Source organism: Grus americana, chromosome 3, assembly GCF_028858705.1.
Source record: "Grus americana isolate bGruAme1 chromosome 3, bGruAme1.mat, whole genome shotgun sequence".
In the NCBI taxonomy this organism is placed as follows: domain Eukaryota; kingdom Metazoa; phylum Chordata; class Aves; order Gruiformes; family Gruidae; genus Grus; species Grus americana.
The window spans coordinates 80,589,648-80,613,674 of NC_072854.1; the positions used below are offsets into that span (position 1 = coordinate 80,589,648).

Below are 24,027 nucleotides of genomic sequence, written 5' to 3' on the forward strand. Positions count from 1 at the left end.
ATACCTGCTACTGCAGCTGTAGTTGCGGGAAGTGGAAAAAGAAAAAGCAGCTTACTAGGAAAAAATGGCTCTTTAGGAATAGAACAAATAAAATCCAAAGCACATAAGTCTGCACGAGGCATTACTTTCACAAATAAATTAAAAACATCCTTTACATCCAAGGAAGGAGAAGAAGAAACTGATGATTTCTGGGGAGGGGAAAAAAAAACCCAACAAAAAACTGAGCTCCATACTATATTTTCTGATTCAGTCAAAACTCACCGTAACTCAGGATAAACATTTTCAAGATACCACTTGAAGGGTTTGCAGCTAAGTCTCTTTCTGAGTTCCATTCGGCTTTGAATACTAGAGGGGAAAAAAAGAAGCAGTTTTCAAAGTCAGGCTGCTGTCTTCATATATAGTAAGGAATACACAGAAAACTCAAGAACTATAGAACTATATCTTAAAGAGATAACACATGAGAGCTAGCACTTCTGTCACTTCAGAAGGTGCCATCTCATGAAGAATAAATGAATAGGGCAAAGAAGCACTTGTGACTTACTTGCCATAAGGTACATTCCTGGCTGAAGGCACTGCTGCGTAATAGAAATTTTTATACTCATCCATCCAGACTTCTGCTGCCCTGCGTGTATTTCTAGGGACAATCATATGAAACACATAGGTTATATTTTCTCTAGCTGCAATTAAATCATGTCATTTATCCTTGGGTTGATTTTAATCCTTCCTAGTACTACATAGTCAGTTGTCTGAAGCCAGGCAGAAGATTCCCTGTTAAAGACCTAGGTAATAAAAAACCATTAGAGAGTAATATAACTGAGATCAATGCATTTAGAATGAAATTTATGTCTTTTCTGCACTCATCACTGCTTCAGGTTTTCATCCAGAATTTAATACACATCTTGAAGGTCTTTCTGCAAATTTCATGGAAGTCGTTAGGTTGTTTTGTTTTTTTCTTTTTATAAGAGTAACTTGACGAAAGCCAAAAATCAGTGAGTGTTCACCTGGATAAGCAAGCTAATGGGAAACAAAAATCTCAACAACTGGCAATTTTAATAATGTCTTTTATCTTTCTGAAAGCAGACATGCTAACATAGGCAAAACATTTTCAGTCTTCATCCTATTCCTACCAGCAGAGCACTCAAAGTTCCAAAATGACATAAGCAGTTGTGACATTTAAGGCTATGAACCAAGCAAGTATGCTGTAGCTGAGGTAACAGAGGAGAACCAGTAATTAGAAAATATTTTTAATGCTTTAAAATTCAAGAGAGATTAATTATTGCAATAAATGTGAAAAACACTAACCCAAATTCTTTACTTCTAATCAAACAAATTTCTAACTATCATTCCTGTCTCTGTGTAACTGGTGTCTTTAAATCTCCTTTTGGACTGCAAGAGGGTAATGCCTTTTTCCATCCCCTGGCTTCCATGTAAAACTCATTTACTTCTATTGTTTGTAATTTTATGCTTAGAAAATGAAGTCTTATTTTACTTCCAACTGCCATGCTCTGAAGCTTATTTTACATTTGGCAGTAAATTCATCTAAAGCAACTGGAGTAAACTCAGTCAGCCAGTAACTTCTTTAATATGATTTTCCAATTCAAAAGACAAAAAATAGTCAGGATAAAGTGAGCTCTTCTTGCAGGTTGCTGAGGAAGGACAGACATGGGGAAGAAAAAAAGCCATAAGACAGACCTCAATCATTTTTTTCCTTGAGGACTGATTTTTCCATGCAAAGATTCCTTTAAATTTTTTGTAAGCAAAATCCCATTCAATATAGATTAGAGAGCTATTTCAGTTTATCTTCACTTGCAGTCTCTCAGGCTTCTGTGAGTGTCAGCCAGCCACTTGGCACCTGCCCCTGTTACTTGCTCAGCAATCAGCTTGGCTGCCCACAGGCCAAACAGATTTTGGTGGTGGGAGAGGAACTATTCGGTTTGCCAGGGTTTGACGACTCCAAAGGCACCGTTGAGGCCAGAACGCATGCCTGCATCACACTTCCCCATGCTCATGATGAACAATTCTGGCTTAGTGCGACACAAATACTGAAGCTGTGTAGATGCTGAGAACTGCCTAAACTAGTAAGACCCTAAAGAAGGTAGGGTACTGAGGAACACAGCGTAGGGTGCACTCAGCGCTTAATGCTGAGCCACAGTTAATGAAGCATAGCACTGAGCGATCAGAGGCAGCTTTGCATGGAGCAGTCTGGGGTCCGCAAGGTTTACTGGCTCGTCTGAAGCGGTGTATTAAGGCAGTGCATACTGGTCTAACAAATCCTGCCAGGCACAAGCTGTATCTGCCCACACCACACAGCCAGGATGTGGTCTCCTCTCTCATGAAACAGGACTCCTAGTCCCTCATCCAGAATCACCAATTTGTTTTGGCTGGCAAAAGGCAGTGCTTACTGACTAGTCAGCTAAAAATGGGCTGCTTACCCAAAGCACTCCGGAACAAATTGCATACAGTCAAGGGACAGATGATGGCATAAGTTAACAAGTCCCGACTGCGAGACCAGCACAGATTCCTTGCATCAAGTTTCTTGGCACCACGGTCCTACACATACCAGATAATACCTGTACTACCAGGGTATACCGTTACCTTCGGTTTCTCATTCTCTCACTGCTAAAATTGATTTTAAGGCATCGTTATATTGGTTTGACACCCAAGAAAACTGACTGAGGAGGAAACCTTCAAATATACAGCAACTTGTCAACCCTGCTTTTAAGTGATACACAACTTTTCTAGGTCAATTCAAGAATAATTCCAATGAAACAAAGAATTTTAAGGACATTGCAGAAGTTGAGACAGCTGGACAGCAAAGGACAAAGGTAGTAAGCCACTTAAAGAGAAAGGTAGATCTGGAAAGGGCTGTAAGTACCCAAGACGCTAGTTTGCAGGCTTCACCTGTCCTCACAATTCAAGTACATGTGGGATCTTTTTTAAAGTAATTTTGACAATAAATGACTGGAAAACACAATGCAACTTCAAAAAAAAAAAAAAGATCTGTCACAGTAATTGTTGGGACATTTGACGGATCAAATCACAATGATGATTTGACTTCACAACAAAGTCCAAAAGCTTTAATTCCACCACAAGCGCAGAATCTTCAATCCCTGCTAATACGATGCATTTCTAACATATGTTGTATCCTTGCATGCATACAGCCACACTCTTTTCCTACTCTAACTGAGCTATGTTTAAGTACCAATTTAACATCACAAGAAAAGCAGCACCTTGGCAACAGCCCAAAGATGGAAGAGCTGCAGAGGAGTGGGAATACTGCACAATTTATTTATTTTTATTAACCATGTTCCTTGTCATGACATTGTCATTCTAAAACCTACCATGAAACTAAAACCATTGCATCTTAAGCCTACATAATACAGTTTAATTGGTAGATCCTTCTACCCTCCTGATGCACACCATAAATACTGGAATAGAGATGTGATGTATTTCATTGCTAGCATTTGTTTTCCCATAAGTACTAGTACTCATTTTTCACTGTAGAATAAAATACAGATCTCAAAGAATAGAGGACCAGAAAAATCCCGACTATAACTACTGGAAGAAATAGAACTGTGACTGTATTTTAGAAGACTTAACATTAAATTCATTAGCCTCATCTTGGTGGCATAACCAGCATAGAAGAGAAAAATTACACCCCAACTCCAAATATATCGGCAGCTTAGAACATTCTTATGAATTTAAGTACATCTGTGCTATGTTGCTTCAAGTTAAACAGAGTTTGGGCTCCATATCCCTTCAAGGATAAATAAATAATTTTATTTGCAGCTCTTAACCCACCAAACCTTCAGCTGAGATTTGTACTTCTCCAGCCCCCTGAGCATCAAGTCCAATTCTCTAAGCCAAAACCCACAGTGATTCTTCAGCTACAACTGATAGAAGCTTAGTCAAAACATCTACCATACACTCATGCAATACCTTTATCCATATTACTTCCAAAACACTATGAACATGAATCAGAATTTCTATTCTCATTCTACAGAGGAGAAACTGAGGAAATAGCTCAGTTGCCAACAGACTAGCACAAATGCCAGAATCAGTCTACATAATCATTTGCATATCACATACCAATCATGTATTAACAAAAAGCAAGCAAAGCTTATGAATAACTTAAGTGTATTCTGGCTTTTAGTGGATGATGAAACTGTTGCTACAAAATGAGGATTTGTGTGAGAGTTCTGAAAATAAGGCCTTCTTTAAAACCAAATAAACAGAAAGTTCTCAAAATTGATAGAATGTCAAGGTAAGCATTTCCTCCTTTTCCATTCTCAGGCTATGTCTGCTAGAACTTTCCCTTTTTTAGCTCTCAGGTTCTTCTCTCAATTTGCGTAGTTGCCTCCAAGTCATTAATTTCCTTTCAATTAATATTTTTCCACGCTAGATAATATTGCAAATATTTCTAAAGAGGAGATCCTTAAAATGAAATTACTGCCACCTGCTGATCATCTAAGAAATCCAAAACATTGCTATTTAACTGAAGACTTGACTTAACAGTTACCTTGCAAATACGGTACCACTCCCACCGGGAAACGTGTAAGGATGCTGTTTGCGGAATACGTGACCCACTCTGCTGCAAGGGATGATTTCTAGGCTCCCACCACATTGCCAAACTCTGAATGAGATCTCTGAAATAAAAACATGAACGAAGACCAACATCACAAAATACTGTAATTTTGTAGTACACTATTTACAGAGAAGGCTTTCATTGGCTATTGCTGGAAAGATCCGTAAGACTGTTTATCCTAGAATTCCTCAGAAAACTAAGGCATATCTGACCATTTATTATTCTCCAAGCTCAAGAGAAATAACCATATTAACTTGGAAGCAAAACTGTTTGTCTTCTCTTATCTGAGGTTACCAGCATACCCCAAATTCATACACCACGCTGCAATTGGCCAGAGTAAGTTAGGTCTATGCGTACCATTACCATGCTTTATCTAAAGGGTAAGCAACAGTTGATACACTTAACAGATGAATTAATGATCTAGAATTTTTCAGCTAAAGATGGAATAACACAGTGGACAAAATCAAGGCATGATAAAACAATCAATAGATTCGAGCTGCTAACTTACTGTAGCAGATAACCAAACACTCCCAAACACTCGCCATGGAAGAAGGATTTATATCAAGTCAATCTTGATTTGAAGACAGACTGAATAAAGATGCAACTTCTGTAAACTGAAGGTTATAGACAGTATACTTCTAAGCCAATCTAGTGAGCTGACCCAGCTAGTGAGGACAAGAAGGTCTAGAAATATTTACACACCTTTCTCAACTTAGATCTTTGACAGCACAAGTCACCTAGTGCTGACAGAGAACCAAAAAAACCCAGAATAAGTGCAGTAAGAAGGGTGCTTCCAGTAGCACTGTTTCAATTGTGATGATTCCCCCTTTAGTTATTGAGTGCTACCCTTAGTTTCAAGCCTTTTCATGATCATTCAGTATCTTTCCACAAATTTAAAAAAAAAAAAGCTCTAAATTCAGTGTCTACCTATTATAACTTATACTAGGTACCATTCCTTCCCCCAGAAGCCTTCCTCCCACATACACATAGTAAGTCATAAAACCAGCATTACTTCAAAAATTAAAATTTAAAACAAACAAGAAACCCAAAGATTAGAGAGCATGTCTTCTTGATGGTCTGTCCAGAGAAAAAGGACAAACAGGGTGGGGGTGTGTGTGTGTGTGTGTGTGTGTGTGTGCAGAAAGAGGTTGTGATTTCAACCGTTGACAGTGCAAGTTAACTGCCTTTCTTCTGAATGGTCTTTGCTTTTACAAGGATCATTTCCTATTTGTTTTACTTCAGTGATAAATTCTGTTGCATCAGGACCAATGAGGCATATTCATGAATCCTAGATAGTCAACAGTCCAATCTATAGAGAGATCATCCTCCAAAAATATTAATGACATTGGTTTTGCCAGCAACTTACAGTCATGATTTCCCAGTTGAATTAACATGGGACAAGAGGCAAAAGTAATTTTTAAAGCAACTGAACATGACATTCTCACTGTACATCTTTCACAGCACTGACTTCCCTATTACACCTCTTATTTTGAGCTTAGAATGAAAACAAAACAAAGAGAGAATCACAGTAAACAACTAGTCACTGCTGCTATTAAACAAGTTTAACAAAAGCACTTCTATGTTTCTACTAGAATAAATTACACATAGAAGAATTCAGGCTTTCCCAAATCTAGCTCAAATTTGGTCCCAAACAGCTCAAATTGTGAAAGCAGGGGAGTAATAGTTGTCTTGTACCACCCTGAAGTATTATTTAAGGAGTTTTGCTAGAAAGTTCATACAGTTATTAGTCCAGCATGAGGGGATGCTGCACTCAGTGAGGACAGCCTAGTGAAAGAAGATGGGGAGATTTATCAAAGATAAAGGCTTTTGTGTTAGACAAGCAAGTACAGACTAAATGCTTGAAATCTAAATACTAGATTTATTTAAGTATTAGAAAATACATGCCTCTGAAATGAGGTAAAGTGAGATTCTAGTTAAAAATAAAGGTCAATGCAGTATGCCTGAAGCTCTTTCTTTTTTAAATTATTCAGTTGAAGGTTTATTCCAGTCACTGTCATCTATTGAATGTATGTAGGCACTGAAAAAGTATTTTTGTTGTAGAAGTAATTCAGAAACACCTTGTGTCAACTTTTTTCATTATTCACAGCTTCCTCTACTGTGTACGTTAATTTGATTAATTCTCCCTCCACGAATTCCCAGTAATGTAAACCTACATGTATACTTTCCAGACCTTAGATTCTGAAGATTCTCAAAAAAGTGAAAATTATGAAAAATAGCTCTATGGGAAAGACAAAAGACTAGTAAACAGGGAGAAACTAACTCTTACATGTATCAGTCTTCTAAAGCCTGCATGGATTTTTAAAGAAAAAGGAATGTACAGCAACTAAAACTTAAACCCCCACAAACTCCCTTAAGGCAACTTTTTTTGCCATAGTCAAATAGTGGGAGAAGAAATGTTACTACATCAAACATTCTTCAGTTGTATGAGACTACATTACACTTCTCAATAACAGATTTGCTCTTTTTATTGTAGGGTGTCATCAATATAGAAGACAGGCAATGTCTTACTTGCTCTCTGATTTTAGCAAAATTATTAACAGAAGTCTAGGTTTTCAAATTCGAACCAAACTTTCTAATGGTCCATCCAGTTCTCCAGTGTACTTCTGTATCTCCTGTGCTTATCAAAAAGCATTGTAAAGACTCTGAGAATTTGAGTTTACAAATTCAGGATAAGACCGAACAAACCTTGATCCACATTTTGTACAGCAAGCGCGTGTTATCAGTCACATTTAGCAACAATCTGAAAATGCACTGTATCTTCATGGTAAGAGCTGACTCTTGGCTAATTTAGGCAAAATACTGCAGGCACATCTTGAAATTTGTAAAGTTGATACTATACTAACATGTGAACAAAATCTCGTATAACAGCTGCTCTGTACGTGAGTGAAGGAAAAATGCTAAGTTTTATAAAGCATAATGTATAGAATTATTTTGCAGGTCCATCTAGCAGGTTATTTGCATGTAACATCAAGCCACTGATTCAGAGATATACTTGAGAGTAAAGAGGCTTGATGAATGTGCATGTTGAATTTTAAACTGCATGTCACAGATTTCCAGTCTCTGGTGCATGTGCCATTTATTGCCAATTAAATCACACACCATGCGATTTTTACTCATCTTCAGTTAGTCTGGCAGCTATGAACAAATCATTAGCTGTCTGCTGTACTGACTGACTTGCCCTTTTCAGGGAGCAGAGAAAAGGCACCCCAAAGTCTCCATCTCCTTCCCATGGAGGAGGGGGAACAGACTGCAGCAGGAGTAACATCAACAGCTTTTTGCATGCAGCCTTTGCATGCACCTGGAGTGAGGAGCTGTTGCTCATGCCCTTTCCTGCTATCAAGGCCTCAATTATCAAAGCATAAAACCAGCTGCTAGATTTTCAGAAAAAAAACTCTGTCACTCAAGTACATGCTTGCAGCTAATCAAATATTTAAGTGCTCTAGTGGCAAAAGAGGTTTTCAGAGTGAATGCAAGTATTGCTGTGGGAAGTTTATCCAATGACCTTCCAGGACATTTAAAAAATGATATTCATATTAATACAACTTAGCAATAGACAGCCAAAACACTGAGCAAACAGAAATGCGGAAAGTAATTGTTCAAAATACACAAGAGGTTTCTTCGAGTATTGCATAGGAAGGTCAGAGACTGGACTGTAAGGATGCTGCTTCCAGCCTTTAAGTCCTTACAGGGGCGTTAAACATTTGGTTACCACGTCTCCATACTCGGTGTGCTGTATACAGCAGACATTTCCTTGTAGGCCAAGCATATGCTCAATGCATATGCATATTTCAGTAACTCAAAATACTCCTGGGTTTTTACAAGTTCAAACTATTTTAGGATTTTGCAGCTAACACATGCAGTAGAGAAGTTTCCATCCTTAGAACTGGTCCTAAAACACACTACTTGGAATGTCCAAGATGCATCTCTGCCCTCAAAAACTAAATTAATGACAGACTAGAAGTCTTGAGAAGTTGTACAGTTCCACTCTTTTTTGTTTTAACGAAAGCATACTGGTCTTAACTGGAGAAAAACTTTGTACAATACTGTAATGCAAAGAGCCAAAAACCCCTACTAAAGCCAGACCTAACCACCAGGTCAAAGAAGAAATGGCTAAAGCACAAGATCTCTCAGCCTCTCTTCCCTCTTCCCTAAATTCCACTCACTTAAACATCTGAAGATAAGGAATTACAGGAAAAATGCCTTCTAAACCATAATTATCTCACAGGGCTAAAGTAGGTGTATAAAATTAAAAGACTCACTAAGTTTAGATGCCAGGCAGTATAGTAGTATTAATGTTAAGAAATAGATTATTCTTCAGTCACCTAAGTTTTAATTGATTTTTTAAGGCGTATGTAAGAACATTAAACTCATGAACTCCTGTGTTCTACTGTTCTCGATTAAATTTCAGCAACATCTTAAAACATGCCTTAAGTGGCAAGCATTTGAACATTATTGTATTTTAATCAGTAACTTTATATGAGGATGTGACTTTCAAACAAGATAGCATTTTTGAATGTGACTGCCTATCTACATCCAGTAATTTTTTATCAGTCAACTTCCATTACAAATAAATTTTGTTGCTTAATGAACAAATACTTTTATTCTCTCACATTTACATATAGTTCCTATCTTGTTTTAATTCTTTCATTGAAATGACCTTTTGGATTTTGCCAATAATGCATGTGAAGTTTTACGTCTGGTTATAACCCTCTTTGCATAAAATCAGGAAGACCATGACAGTAAAGGCAATGACGAAACCTGCTTTCTTTCAAGACTGATCTGAAGGTAAATAACATACATACCTAAGTTTTCTCCACCCCAAACATCCATCATCATGTCATACTTTCCCAGTTCTTCAAAATAGGATTTGTCCATCACAAATAACCCACCAGCTATCATGGGTGTCCTAAACAGACAAGAAAAATTAAATACTTATAGAACCACGAACTGGGAGGTAACTATTATTTGCACCTCAAGATTAATACCTCCTTGAAAAGATTTGCTATGCTTTTGAATGCAACTAATTTTGCATCTATCACTTCAAACATCGTCTGCACACATTTCTATGGCATATACAATGCTATGACCACCTTCTGAGGTAGTTTCCGTATCTCCATTTGGCTCACAAGTTCCTTATGCAAAGGGTGACAAGTTATGCAAGCAATAAAACAGTAAAACCGATGCTGTATTTTTAGCCTTCAAAATATACCAACTTAAAATAAAACAATATCTACTTTTTGCTAAGGCTAAATAATCTACTAATGTGCTTTAAAGTATTTTTTTAAATATAATTTATTCCTGAGAGCCTCATAATGCTACATAAATACGAATGAAATTTCAATATTAATGCAAGCTATAGTAAAAATTCCCTTTCAGACTCAGAGAAGATGATTTCTAACTTTTAGTTGCAAACTATAATCTATTAGAGAGAGAAGTGGTGGTACAGACTTACTTTATGGGAGCAACTGGATTTCCTTGCCGTGCTCTTCTCTGCTCTGGTGTCATGTAATCCCACTTGAACACCAGGTTCCAATCAAAGCCTTCAAGAAGAAAATATTAGAGTAGAATGTTAAAAAGACTGTGGTCATCATTCAACTTCTAGTAGTAAAGTTGACTGAAAACACTGGGAACTGTAATTTAAATTAAAAATTTAAACTTGTACAAATTTCTGGGTAGAAAACAAACAAGTAGGCATCCAGATGAAAGGTAAAGAAGTTGACAGGTCAATTAAAAAAGTAATCTCAAATACAAAATAACTTTGATTTCTCATGTTGCCATCTATTACACAAAGTAAGAAACCCAGTCAACAAGTGACAAAGCAAAAGCCTGATATATGAATCCAACATCTCCTATCCTTACATCAAATAGAACATCATATGAAGATCCTCCAGCCATTACAAGTGCTCCTTATAGTCTTTACTGTACAACTGCATTTCAACTCTTATCAAGCAATCACATTTATGTTTACATAGGCTTTATGCAGTACTCTTGGTACTGCTCTATCAGCAGGAGCTCTCTATCATGAAGGTCACAACAGGTTATGTAGCTCCCACTTATTAACATTTGTGTAACTTCCTGCTTTCCTACTGCATGCTTCTAAGCGTTTCATTTTTTAAAGCTGAGGCAAGCGCTAGAGTACCAAAATCTTACTTCCCTTACGTATGTCTGTATATATATGCGTACACACAGCAACAGCTGGTCTGGTCCTTTAGTAAGTTAAGCACAGAAGCACATAAAGACCACTAGAATAGACAAGACCAACAGGTCACCTAGAGCAGCTGTCTACCTGACTACCATTTGAATTACCTCCTTTAGGCAATAATACACAGTTGGTATAAGACAAACTTCCTCTAGAAAACACTTTCTTAACAGTTTTTTGAGCTGGGTTATGCCCATAAGCATGAACATCTTTTAAAAAACTACACATTGATATCCTGTGAAATCATGTAATGAATGATTTCCAGATTTCTGGTGCACAGATGTCAATAGCTTTCTTTCTCCATCATAAAGACAAAGCAATTACTTCGTGGGGAAAAAGCTAAGGTAAACAGACAACAATTACAGTCCTACAAACTGTCTGTCTGCATCTGTAAACATGCACAGTAATGACTGATGCAGAGAGTTGAAAACTAAATTGTTTTCATTTTAACTTGCAAGACAGTTATCACACACAGAGTACAGAAATTATCCTGAACAATCTTTACATCATGCATGCCAACTCTTTCTCTCCATGCGTATTTCATGAAGTGTTGCACTGTAAAAATGAAAGACCACCTAACTACTCCAAAACTCCAAGTCGCAAAACAGTAAAATGTCTACAATTGATGGTACTGCAAAGCCTCCAGCATGAAAAGTAAAATGAGCTCCAATATTTGCATGCAATTAAAAAGTCGCATTTCATCATACATACCCAGCAAAATTACTTGCATCTGGGAGAACTTGAAAAAAACCAAACAAACCTACTGCTCTCTGGCAGAAGCGGTAGAGATAGAGTTACATATACTCCAGTGAACACAAGGGGTCTCTTTTGGAACACAGCACTCTTACAAACTCTGAACAAGCGTATAAATTGTCTACCCATAAAAACTGGGTTTTCGTCTCCATTTTCACTGACTCTGGGAAAAATCTGCACTCAATGAGATAATATCAGTAACTCTGTAAAAGGACTTTTAAACACAAGAGCATATCCAATATGAAATTCTATCCAGTGTAAACTGCATCATAGGCATACCCTAAATTATTAGATCTCAGTTAACTACAGTTTATTCCAGTAATTCAAATGTTTCTCAGGATGGCATAAACACTTTTGCAAATCCTCCCTCAAAAAAAAAAATTTGTACCATGAAGTGCACGGATTTAGCATTGGCCAGACTTGGGAATTATTTTAGCTCTGTCCGCTTTAAAAACTTAGTGGCATTTGCTAGTTTGTTGTCTTGGGTGATTAAGTCCTTTCAAAGCAGACCCGGCACAAATGCTGTCCCAGCTGTCTCAACTCTCCATGCTTCAGCTACACAGATACTGTATCTAAGGTTGAAAGCATAGTTTGGCTTCCACCTTTAGACTTGGCCCCAGTGAAAGTGTCCCATGATGCCAAATGCTGCAGTGCCTCTAACAGGGTAATCTGTCCTCTGGGAACTGAAAAGAAATACATTATTTGCGTTTCAACAGACTCCCAAATAGCTTTAAACACTGCTATGTACAAAATTTCTATTGTTAATGTTAAAAAAAGACAGCTTCTCACTCCTCAGTCCAGAAGTATGGAGGGTCCACGGACTTTAAAAAAAAAAAAATCAAGAAAAAAAAAATCTATTTCTATTGTGGATGAGGGGAGAAAATGAGCACTAAAAAGAAAAAAAAATTGGGAAACGTAGTTCCAAAGATGAAGTATGAAAAGCAGTAACAATTGAAATGATCTCTCAATCTTCTCCCACTTCACTTGGGAAGAATTAAAGACCATGAACCCCACAGGAACCAGTCAAAGGTTTCAATGAAAGAATTCCTCCTCCTACTGCAGACAACAATAAAAGCCACATAATGGTAGAGAGATTTCCATACTCAAGGCATAATGAACAGATTGGGTAAAAGCCTTAAGGTTTTAATAAAGCTAGCACACAGATAATAGCAGAGAACTATACATCAGCATACTGTGAATATATGCACTGTAGGTGTTATTTTAGAGTGTTCATTAAAAAGATATAGAACCTCTCACCTCCACATCACTGACTGGAAATTGAAGCATATCTAACATCATGCAAATATTGCTTTTATTTTATTTACTGGCACAACACTTGGTGGCCAGTTAGAAACTAGTAACTGACAGAACAGGCTTGAAATTGTTTTTTTCCTTCCTCATTCAAGAAAGTCCATTCAGAAAATCTGAAATACTGTGGGAACAGCACTGCATAATTTCTATATCGTGGCTCATCTTATATCTTTGTGCAGACAGTTAAATTTCCAGGGTTGTGGAAACAATTATTAAAAAAAAGGGGGGGCAGGAGGGACACAGAATAGTAATTTTAATGCTAAATTCTTGCTTACAGTAAAGAAAGCGAGGGGAGGAATTTTTAAATTTTTTGAGGGCTTCACAAGTCTTTTTTTACTATTTGCTGTCAACAGTTTACACTAGCTAGACATAGTGAAACCGTAGTAGTTAGGACTTCTAAACTCAATTTAACAGGAAATTTTGTAACTATAAAGGTATAAACACTACAAATTTTCAAGGTCACATGTTACTCTCTTCACAATTACAAATCATGGCTAACAAAAACATTTATTTTTTAAACACATTCCAAAGCTTTCAGCTTATTCAGAAGAGTTTAATTTTTTAAGCAAACCAGCATCTTGAAAAAAACCTCATAGGCACTGCATTGCTGATGGGCTTCTAAGCTAGAGAGCAATTAAAGTCTGTCTTTTCTAAAAAGAGAATCATGAGCTCTGGCCATAAACTGTTTCTGACACATTTACACAATCCTACAAACATTGGAGTGAGTACTGCACATTGGAAAAAGGCAGCATAAACTTGTAAGAATTAGTATAATAAAGATGAACTGTTTTAAAGCAGAAGACAATAGGGCCAATTAAAATCCAAGCCTAGAAACAACTGACCTATAGAACTTAAACTAGATACGTGAAAGGGAAGAACAGTATGTTAACTGCCCATTCCACAACTGCAGTGACTATGAGCTTTGATTCTTGATGCCTTTTTTTTTTTTTTAAATTTGTATTCCAGTACAGGTACATACCGCCTTTTAAATCAGCTGACGCCCCCACGTACTGGAAGTTGTCCATATTAATTACATCAATAATAGGAGACACAACTCTGGTCTTGTCCTAAAATAAATATTAGAAAGTAATATTGAAATAATGAAATCAATATATAAAGATTCAGGCAGGATGAGATGTTGAACAGTTCAGCAGGATTTCATCAGCACATCTCCCCCAGCTCTCCCCCTACTTCAACTTACGACTCTGAATAGCCAGTGCTGTGAATAGCATTCCTCAGCACTGCTTCAGAAAGCAGAAACCACACCATAGGGCTGGGAATCCTCTTTCTATTCTAGGCTCCTTATATTCAAGTAATCCCCTTCTGACTTGCTCTTCAAGAAGGCAGCAAACTTGTAGTTCTAAAGGCAGTCGAGCAAACAGCACTTCCATTCTTACTTTTAAAACCCAGCTCAAAGAAAAGAAGAATCCAGGCAATTCATGTTTTCCACAGCACATCTCTAGCCACACAGCGTACTACAGTCTTACTATTTCAACCTTTAAGGAACACTTAGGCCTTTCTGTAATCAGAAAGTCTTAGGTTAATGCTAACTCATTTCACACTAGAAGAATCATACTTCACAATCAGATACTTAGACAGGAAAAAGAACCTAAAACCACCTCAAACTAATGAATGCTATTAATCTCCAGCAGCCAAGACTCCAGGGGTACAGATGTCACATTCCTCTGTCCAACCATGGTCTCGTACACTCCTCGGAGCAATGTTAATTACCTTAGCCAATGTTTTTGTCAAAATAATCTAAGAAAAACCAAAAATCTTTCCAACAACTCCGCACACATCATCCAATAGGATCACAAGACATCAGTACTCTAAAAAAAGACTCATCTAATATTAGAAATGCAATATCATGGTTAAGCCAGTTTGTCTCCATGACTTACTACAGGGAAAAAAAAAGTTACATTTACACACTGAAGCATAACTTCTATGGTAGTTTGATAGAACATTTTGCTTGAGTTCAAACTAAAAGTTTGAGCTCCACAATTTAACATTCAGGTGCACCCAGGACCTTATTTTAGACATTCTGTATATAGTGACAGAATTAGAAAACTCCTTTATTTGAAGACTGATGAGACAGAAGATATTCAGCCTATCCAGTTATTCACAATACATCCATCAGCATGAAATACAAAAACAAAGCCATCCTTCCTTTCTTTCTCCTCCTTTCCTTAGCTGAAACTGAGACAGCTTATACATCTAAGGACTTAGCTAAAAACCTTTTCTGACAAAAATTTGCATTTTCTCAAATGGTTCTACTTGGCACGGTTGAACCCACTGGTAAAAGTTGCCCAAGCTATCAGGTGTCACATTAGGTAGCGCTTCAGTTAGGCTTCAACTTATCTTCACTGTGCTGAGTAAGCAGGTAGCATGCTGTCTCTATGCATTTGTGATTTCCTCAGGCTTTTACTGCTGATTAGTTCTACCAATATCAGTGCCACACCACACTAACACCAGTTGCTACACCTAACATTATTTAAGCAACTTACAGTTGTTTCTCCAACAGACAAAAACCCAGGTTGTGAGCATTCTGCTCGATGTACAACAACTACTTTGTTGGCTTGGAAACATGCTGTTCCTTCTGTGATTTGAAATTATAGATTTGCTCAGCAGCAAAGCAGACAAGAGACCTGCACATTCTTAAGGTGATGCTTTGCAGGGCACTACAAAGTTTTTAGCAGTCTCTGCATTAACAAGAGCTTGTGGGTCTCTAAAGTACAGGGAGTTCATTCACTTAAAATACTAAAAAGCAGCTCCCTTTAACTTATCCTAAAGCAAGATACTTATTTATCCATAGTGTGATTAAAGTAGAAATCTGATGTGCATTTTAGAAACAAAAACACAAGCAAAAAGGAAGTCGCCTTTTTGTAATCTCCTGTTTCATTCTGAGGGGTTGACGCCATAACTCATAATGGAACACACAGTTGGAAAACCATGTGCTTCTTGGTGAGGATAATGGAAAGAAATAGCCTGTGAATATTGCAAGTATCTAGTGCCTGGAAATTTGCAGCAAACTATTTCATTTTAATATTTCATAAGGAGGTTATGTATGCTCTAGAGAGTTAGACTATTATATATTATTCTCATAAACCATCAGAAATTATCCTCAAGATTCTGCATACATTGCTTCCTCCCCCCTCAAAAAAATCTCAAGACACTTTAAAAATTAAGCTTCACAACACTCTTAAGAGAAAATATAAATACGTTTCTTTCAGCATTGTGCCAGTTAAAAGCTGACTCATTCAAGGTCAGAAAAATCTGAGACAGATATGAAAAAGGAATCCACATCTCATTTCTTAATCTTAGTTCTTTCTTCCTTTTAAGGTCGTTTTTGTTTAAAAATTCCTACATTACTTTTAGGAAGGTATTACAGCTGTGCTATCAAAACAGATTAGTTCAGTTCTGCATCAGAATCTTCCTTTTTTTTTTATAATACATCAGTTATATGAGGAAAAGAATAAAGTGATTAGAAATTGGAAACAGAAAAAGCCAAGTAGACAAATGTTCATGAAATAGCTAGCTAGTAGTTACCAATGTTTTCAAGACTGTGTATTACTTATTACTATGTTGACATTTTGGGAAAATCAAAGGGTTGAACTCCACTGGCTCCTTATTTAATCTCCCCTAACCAGCACACACACACACACAAATGAGAGGGCATAAAAGGTAGCCTTAGGGAATCAGGCAGAAAACCGTTCTCCAGGAGGGAGCAAAGAGGGAGAAGATCTACCAGCTCCAGGTTACACAGGAGTTGTATACGTTCTTATCTGTACATTCTGAACTCTAAAATATTCACCTTGTATGTACGTTGCTTCTGCTTTAAGCCTTTGCTCAAATTGCTGAAGAAAAATCCCTAGCAGTGTCAGACCCCTCTAGGAACACTAAGCAAGCGGGGTCAATAGACAAAGATACCCTAATCAGGAAACCATCTCAAAGAAAACTGTGGGATGGATCATCCTTCAATCAAAGGAGAGCTTGATGTCTCAGGTGCTCCCAACACAAGCAAGAGGTCAACGTCACCACTTTCTAAAGTGGTCACAGCACATCAGATAGGGTATTGTAGAACTGATTCAATTCAGACTGCTTCTTGGAAGCTATAAATGTTTATATTGTAACACACACAACTAATCCCCCAGACCTCCAACAGAATTAAGTGCCAAGTGGGCAATTGTGGAACAAAAGGAAAAAAGAAAAACCCCACACTTTCCACCACATATAGAATAGATGCAGCAGCGCATCAGAAAATACTGTATTAATAATACTGTTTATTTATGTTACTGGGTTTTTACTGTATTAATATTAAAATACTATATTAAAATACTGTTAATGTATAGTTGCCCTGACCTGAAAAGGTTACCTTTGAGGCCAGAGCAGAAGTGAGTTCATGTCTGTTCAGGTTCTTGTCACTGAGACTACCAAGAAAGTGCTGCCAGTTAACATCAAGTAACATACCATCTGCACTGTGAGCAAAATCAATCCATTTAAAATAACAAAGAACTAGCATACACTATACATAAACACTATCCATGCCTTAATTATTTGAACAAGCAGAAAGCTTAGAAACTACTTTATCAAACCCCATACCAGTTGGTTGGGAATCTTCTCAGATGGAAGTAAACTGGCATTCCACATCAATTATTTATTTAACAGTACATCAAGCTTTTAAGAATGGAAACTTGTATTCATACAGCTGAAAACTATTCAATGGAACACGATTAGTGTGTATCATGGTGACAATTGTAAGGAGCAAGTTTTGAAGGATCTAATAATTCACATGCTGCTAAAAAGTAGCTGTTGCACGATGCAAAGCATCCACCAGTTTCTCCCACCAAATATTCCATGTGTAATGCTGGATCTTCACAAAATTGTCAGCAATTTAACAAGAGGTTTTACATTCTGTTATGACAAAAAGGTAACACTTTTCATATCCCATATCAGTTTCAGAAAGCTAAATGAGTATACCCTGAAAAAGTCAGAGACAAGAAAAACAGTAAATAGTAAAATAGCTGTCTTACTAAAAGCAAGGTTTTGTTGACCAAAACTACCATTTCTATTCTGATTTCTTGAACAGGTAGATGCTTCAAACCATTTACACAAAAAGGCTTGAAAACAGTTCCCGCATTCTAGAATCCATTAGTGCTTTAGCTGCAAGGATTCTCCACTTCCTTCTGAGATATATTTAATGCCTTCAAGTTTATTTTCCTAGTTAATAATTACAGAGAAATCCCCCCAACCCTTCTGAGGCTGCAACACTTCACACAGGCACAAAAATAGAAGTAGTGCTATGTTACCCACGCTCAAGGCCTTTGTAGGCTCTAGGTACTTTAACACTGTCCAGGTTTGAGCTGATTAAAATTTATTTCTACTCCAAAAAAGGATTTTAACTGCTGACATGTCTTAGGCAACTTACAGTATTTCTGGAATACACAGTAAAGCATCATAGAACGAAACAGAATAAGGAAAATCAGTCATCAATTGACAGCTTCTCCACTGGCATATTGAGTATATGGGTTTTACTACTTCTTCCCCTCCCCCCTCTTCTCCTTTTTGGGGTGAAATGCAAAGGGAAGTGTAGTGAGGATAAGCAAAGAACTGGGCATTAACAAAACAGAGTAGATTAGCAAAACCATTTTGACCAGGAGCATTTTGAAAGAAAGTCTTTCCAGGAAGGGGAGTTTACCAGAAAGGGAATGCAATTAAGGAAGAAGAAAAAACATGTTGTCTTGAGTGTTCCCCAGTGCTTTTTGGGATCACACTTGATTCACTTTCCACTTCAACTGAGTTCCTCCAGAGCAAGTTAACAAGTATAACCAACTCCTGAAGAAAACAGTATATTTTCACTCTCAATCCTTTCAATTGCTTTTTCAGGACACAGACGAAGCAGCATTTTCATAGAAGCTGAGAGCCCACAGTCCCTGCTAATTTCCATGAGAATTTTGGTTTCACAGCTCAACCTCTCTCCTATTATCACACTGAATCTTAATGAGGCATAAATACTCAGGTAAACTGAATTACATTGAAATTATATTGATTGAGAACTATACCTTGCTCTAAAGATTTTCAACACTTACTGAGGAGGTCCCTAAAGAACCAAAGAAGCATACATTTGAATTGCTTGTAAAGATTATAATAAATATTCACATTTTATGTTCCTGTGTTCACAGATTAAATGAACAAAAAGTGGGTTTTAATCATGGAACACTCCGATCACCTCCATCATCTCACTTCAGAGAAAAAGCTTCCTTAGAAAAATGTATAAAATTAATGTAGTATAAACCAGATGGCTTTAAAATTTAAAAGCTGCTCCTTCAGGAAATTACTTTACAAGAACTCTTTACTAACCTCAGCTACTCTTTCCAAAAGTGGTTCCAGCCAGTGTTCATTGCATTCACAGTGACTATCCAGGAAGGTCAGCACTTTTGCTTGTGCTGCGTCTGCCCCTCTGACACGGGAGCGCATCAAGCCTGAGAAGCAAAGATAAAAAGTTTAAAGTACTTACTGAGGAAAACAATCAACAGCAGTGAGAAAGTATTGCATTCCAAGTTAGTCATGAATTAAATTACTCTAATTCAGACAGGACAAACACATAAGTTCCATTACCAAAATGAGAATCTAGTTAACAATTCAGTGAAATGACTTCACAACACACAGTCTGCAAGCTTCCAATCTACTGCACCCTAGTCTACAAGTTTCAATCTGATTTAAGTGGAAAAACTCAAGTGCCTTTTCAGAAAAAAAGACAAAAGAAAGAAAGAAAAAAAAAGAGATACACAAGTATCTCTGCATTACAATAAATGGTATTTATACTGACAAATGTTACTCAAGATCAGTCCTGAAAATAAACATCTTTCTTACAGTTCTACGATAGAAGGAAAGCATCATCACTAACTTATCCTCCCCACCGTTTTGCTGCCCTCCCGTCCTAGTTGTCACCACAGTCTGTCCATTCTTCTATCCAACTGTTTCCAGAAATAGCCATGCTTCATTAATTCATGTCTGAGAGCCTTCCCCCCACCCTTTCAACTGTCTTCCCCCTGTGTTTCATGCAATGCTCTTGTTTTGGTGAGTGTTTTGGTTTGGTTTTTTTTGTTTTGGGTTTTTCAAAATCTTATCTTGAAAAGATTTCTTTAGGAAGAAACTCCTGATAAAGTCAAAAGGTTCTTCTCTTCCCTACACCTCAATTACACAGATCACCTCACTGGTTTGCTTTGTTCCTTTCCTTCCTTCTCTTTTAGTATTTGTTCATTGGATGGCGTCACCGTTTCTTAAAGTCCCTTGCTATATTTACACCCATATCCCAGAACACTCCACCATTGACTCCAATACAGAAAATAGCAAGCTTCCTCTCATTCCTTTGTAAATTTCCTCCCTACTTTTCTCTATTAATATTCAAAATTCATTGATTTTATTGTCACTCAAGACCAAAGCCAAGTACTACGTTTTGTTTTGGTGTGGGGTTTTTTGTTTGTTTGGGGTTCTTTGTTTTTTTCTTTTTCTTTCTACATTGTTTCCCACCAAGCCTGTTCTGGTTTTGGTTTGTTTTCTTCCCCCTTAACTGAAACATTGTAAAAGAGTGAACCCCATTTCTTTCCATTCCTTTGACAAAATAAACATGACTGACAGAATACAAGATGCTTAAGAGGATAAGCTTGTTTGGTCTGTCCAACATTCACCACAATCTTTGTACTATCTCTTACCACAAATCTGAGTGCTTCACTGTTGTAGATACGCACTGTGTTGATCTCTGACAGCACCTTCTACAACTCATCTGTTGCACACTGGCAGCTAATTATAACTCATTGTTTTTATGTTGTCTCCCTAATTCCAACCTTCGAAGCTGTTCTGTTCAGGTTTTTTCTACATCAAACCATTCCTCAAGCACTCTGGCTATGTTTGTTTTACTTACGCAGTTCCTCCCTTCCACAGCTTATTATTTCTAACTTACATTCTTATAGAGCGTACTGTCTTGCATTTCTAATTTCCCCACCACCACCACCCTAAGGTGACCACTTGGGTCTGAGTCCACTACAATCACATCCAGCCTTACACCACAGAATTGAGAGGGTTCCCCCGAACATTTATTCACAGACTACCATGCCCTCCAAAACACATCTGTTCCCATAACGAACTCCAGTCCTACAAATCAGACCAAAAGCTACTACCCCATATTTCTGAAAGCAATGTAATCCCCTCCACAGACACTGTCCCTTTATTTTAATTTTCATTTTAAAAACACTGCTTTCCTCTGTTGTTCATACCAACATGTTACTCTTAGTGTCTTATACACTGGTTGGTTTTACTGATTCTCTTAAATATTAATTTGTATGTTTCTGAGATATCAGTATCAGCCTACTCCTGAAAATGAAAAGCAAAGTCAGTATCAAACTCCAGGATAACAAGCGAACAATCAAATGGAATCTTAGAATATTTTAATTTAAAAAATTATCACCTGGTTGCACATACGCGTGCATAGGCAAACCTTCATAAACAATACAGTAGATCCCACAGGTAATAATTTAATCCTAATCTCACAAAAATACCAAGTAAGGCAGCACAGTGCTTTCAGATAGCAAATAAACATTCTTTTCTGACATAGCAAAAGATTTGTCAAATTATATTACATTTTCAAATATACTGATGCATATTTTAAGTTTGAATGAAAATTCAGTTCTTCTGCATATGCAGTACAAAGTTAATATTTATAATTACTTTTAAAAAATCAAAAAGCATTACTTCATTTTTCCATTACTATTATCTCCATCTTTAAGTGTTGTACTGATCAGAGGAATGATGTCAACTTACTCAGAACCCTGCAACCATGGCAAGTCATAAAAGGCCTACTTTCCTAACAAGTCTTTGTTCACAAGTATAATCCAAACAAAATATGTAAACAGTAAGAGCCCATCAGTTTGCAATAACTAATTGTGGGACAACACAGGTTTTGTGTATGTCATTTCCAGTTTCTGACATCTGACAATGATTCTAGCTGCTCCCCAGGCTGGGCTGGCAGCCTAGAAGATACAGCACCTATAAAAATAAACAAGCACATATCTGCTAACTCAGCTATTTCAACTGTCAACTCTCAGATATTATTTCAAACAGCTGTAGAATAACAGTTGCCTGTATCTAATACTTTAAGCTCCATAGCCAGGAAGCTGCTGACTGAAGGGCTCAGTCATATGAGACCGTAATTTACAAAACAACAAAGAGGAAAACAAAAATGTAAGACAAGTTTGTTACATGGCACACTGGCTTCTGCAAAACTGGCATACATGGTCCTGGCTCTCCTGGCTGCTCAAACCCTCTCAAGTCTGCCAAACAAACTTTGTCAGGGTGTCCATCAACTGGATCCTTAAAATCATCGCTAGTAAGGGAACCAGCAAAAAGAGAGAGCTATTTTTAAGCTGGATCATTTAAAATATTCACAGTTTACAGCAAGACCTTATGTACAACAGGAGCAGCTTAACTGAGGATTCAGTATAGTAAGAGAAAGGAGAGGTTGAGGGTGAAAGGCAGTTTCTCAAGGAGGTGAAAGTCAACAATAGGCAACTGCACATATAACAATATGGAATTAATCAGAATTACTGTTTTTACTTGCACAAATGCATTTGGTTTTATTCCTTCCGTTAACAAGTTGATTTACAAAGTGAAAATCCTCCCTCCAATACAGAATGTATAGTAGAATGTTCCTTTAAAAGACTTGATGAACAGATAAGGCAGCACAATGGAATTTTTATCTTCCTTCCCCCAGATTAAGCCTACCTTCTCGGCGATCATTTCGAAGAACCCGCACTTTTTCAATTTTTCCCAAGAGAGCACCATCCTCAGCTTTAAAAAAATAAAATAATTTATGTCAGATAACATACTACGTAAAGGCTGTTTTCAAGTATACACTCAGCTCCTTCAGTGAGCAGGAAGTAATAAAATATACCTGAAGTATTTATCAGAACTCTTCAAATTTCCATAATGACAGATGCAAAAGAATTAAGACCTGGGTTTGGATCAGTCTCTGCAAACTCCTGTTGATATGACTTATTCTCAACTGAGTCACTTACCAGCATCTACAGAAAGTCTTACCAGAATAAACAAAATGAAGTTAAGACCCTGTAAAAGTACTTACAATCATTACTGTAGTCATCCACCAGTATGATTTCCTTAATAAGATGTGATGGGCTCTTTTTAAGGACACTGAAATAGACCCCAAAAAAAAAAGTATTCAATACTAAGCAGTCTAAATTTTTCATAATAATGTCATAAAAGCAGTTACTTTGTTAAGCCACAATAGCACCTAGCCAAGGATCCTGTCTTCAATAACAGCTATTGGCTTATTCTTAGAGAAAGCAATTGTGAAGAAAGGCACACGCAGAATCTTTCCCCCCAAAATTCCAGCCTCCAGGAATGAGTGGATTAGACAATTTGCAACATAGAATTCTGAAGATAGCTCTAGGTCAAATATCCCCTGAGAATCCATCTTCCCTGAGTTTTTCTTGAAACTAGTTATATGGCCAACCTCCAAACATCATCTAGTAACTGGTTCCACATTTTCGTGCATTTGTAGTAAAGGGGAGAAATTTTGCTTGTTTAATGTCGCTATTTCAGAACATAAGAACTGGAAGCATCAATGAAATTAAGGCTCAGCTTTCCCTCTGCAAATGGTTCAGAAAAGCCTAATGGATTGTTACCTCCCGTCCTTATCATAAGCTATTATCTGACACAAGTGAATGGCCCTTAGGGAGAAAAAAGTTAAAAAAATAAAAAATCAAGGTGTCTGTTAGGTATACCTGACAACAGTTCGAAGCAAAGCAGACCTTGCCTCATTATGAAAGGTGATCACCACACTAGTGGCTGGCAAATCTACCCGCCATTGTTTCCGTTGACACCTGAAAGACATAATACACTGTCGTTTATACATAATATTTACATTCCAGGCTTAGCAGAAACAGTTATCTATTAAAATCATGTACACACAACATCTACTTAGGAAGAACGAAATATCTGGTTTGCAGGTGAGTTTATAAGCAACTCCTCTTCTGCCACTTTCGGCAGTTGTCTTAGGATACAACAGACTAAGAAGTCAGAGTCAGATATAGGCAGGTTCAGAAAAGTCATCAGAATATCACCACTGCAGTATGTTGTAAATATC

General features: G+C 37.2%; 1 protein-coding gene across 3 annotated transcripts in view; it reads right to left on the reverse strand.

Annotated features, from left to right (window-relative positions):
• GALNT2 (polypeptide N-acetylgalactosaminyltransferase 2) overlaps positions 1-24,027 on the reverse strand; it is a 92,550-nt gene that overhangs the window by 7,368 nt on the left and 61,155 nt on the right. For all 3 annotated transcript variants that reach the window (XM_054819906.1, XM_054819907.1, XM_054819908.1), the window contains 10 exons: positions 23,666-23,764; positions 23,005-23,072; positions 22,647-22,712; positions 19,227-19,348; positions 13,849-13,936; positions 10,059-10,146; positions 9,409-9,512; positions 4,520-4,646; positions 542-634; positions 262-345 (listed from right to left, as the gene is read on the reverse strand). In XM_054819906.1, the coding sequence (XP_054675881.1) occupies positions 262-345; positions 542-634; positions 4,520-4,646; positions 9,409-9,512; positions 10,059-10,146; positions 13,849-13,936; positions 19,227-19,348; positions 22,647-22,712; positions 23,005-23,072; positions 23,666-23,764 (939 nt within the window). The remainder of the gene's footprint in view (positions 1-261; positions 346-541; positions 635-4,519; positions 4,647-9,408; positions 9,513-10,058; positions 10,147-13,848; positions 13,937-19,226; positions 19,349-22,646; positions 22,713-23,004; positions 23,073-23,665; positions 23,765-24,027) is intronic.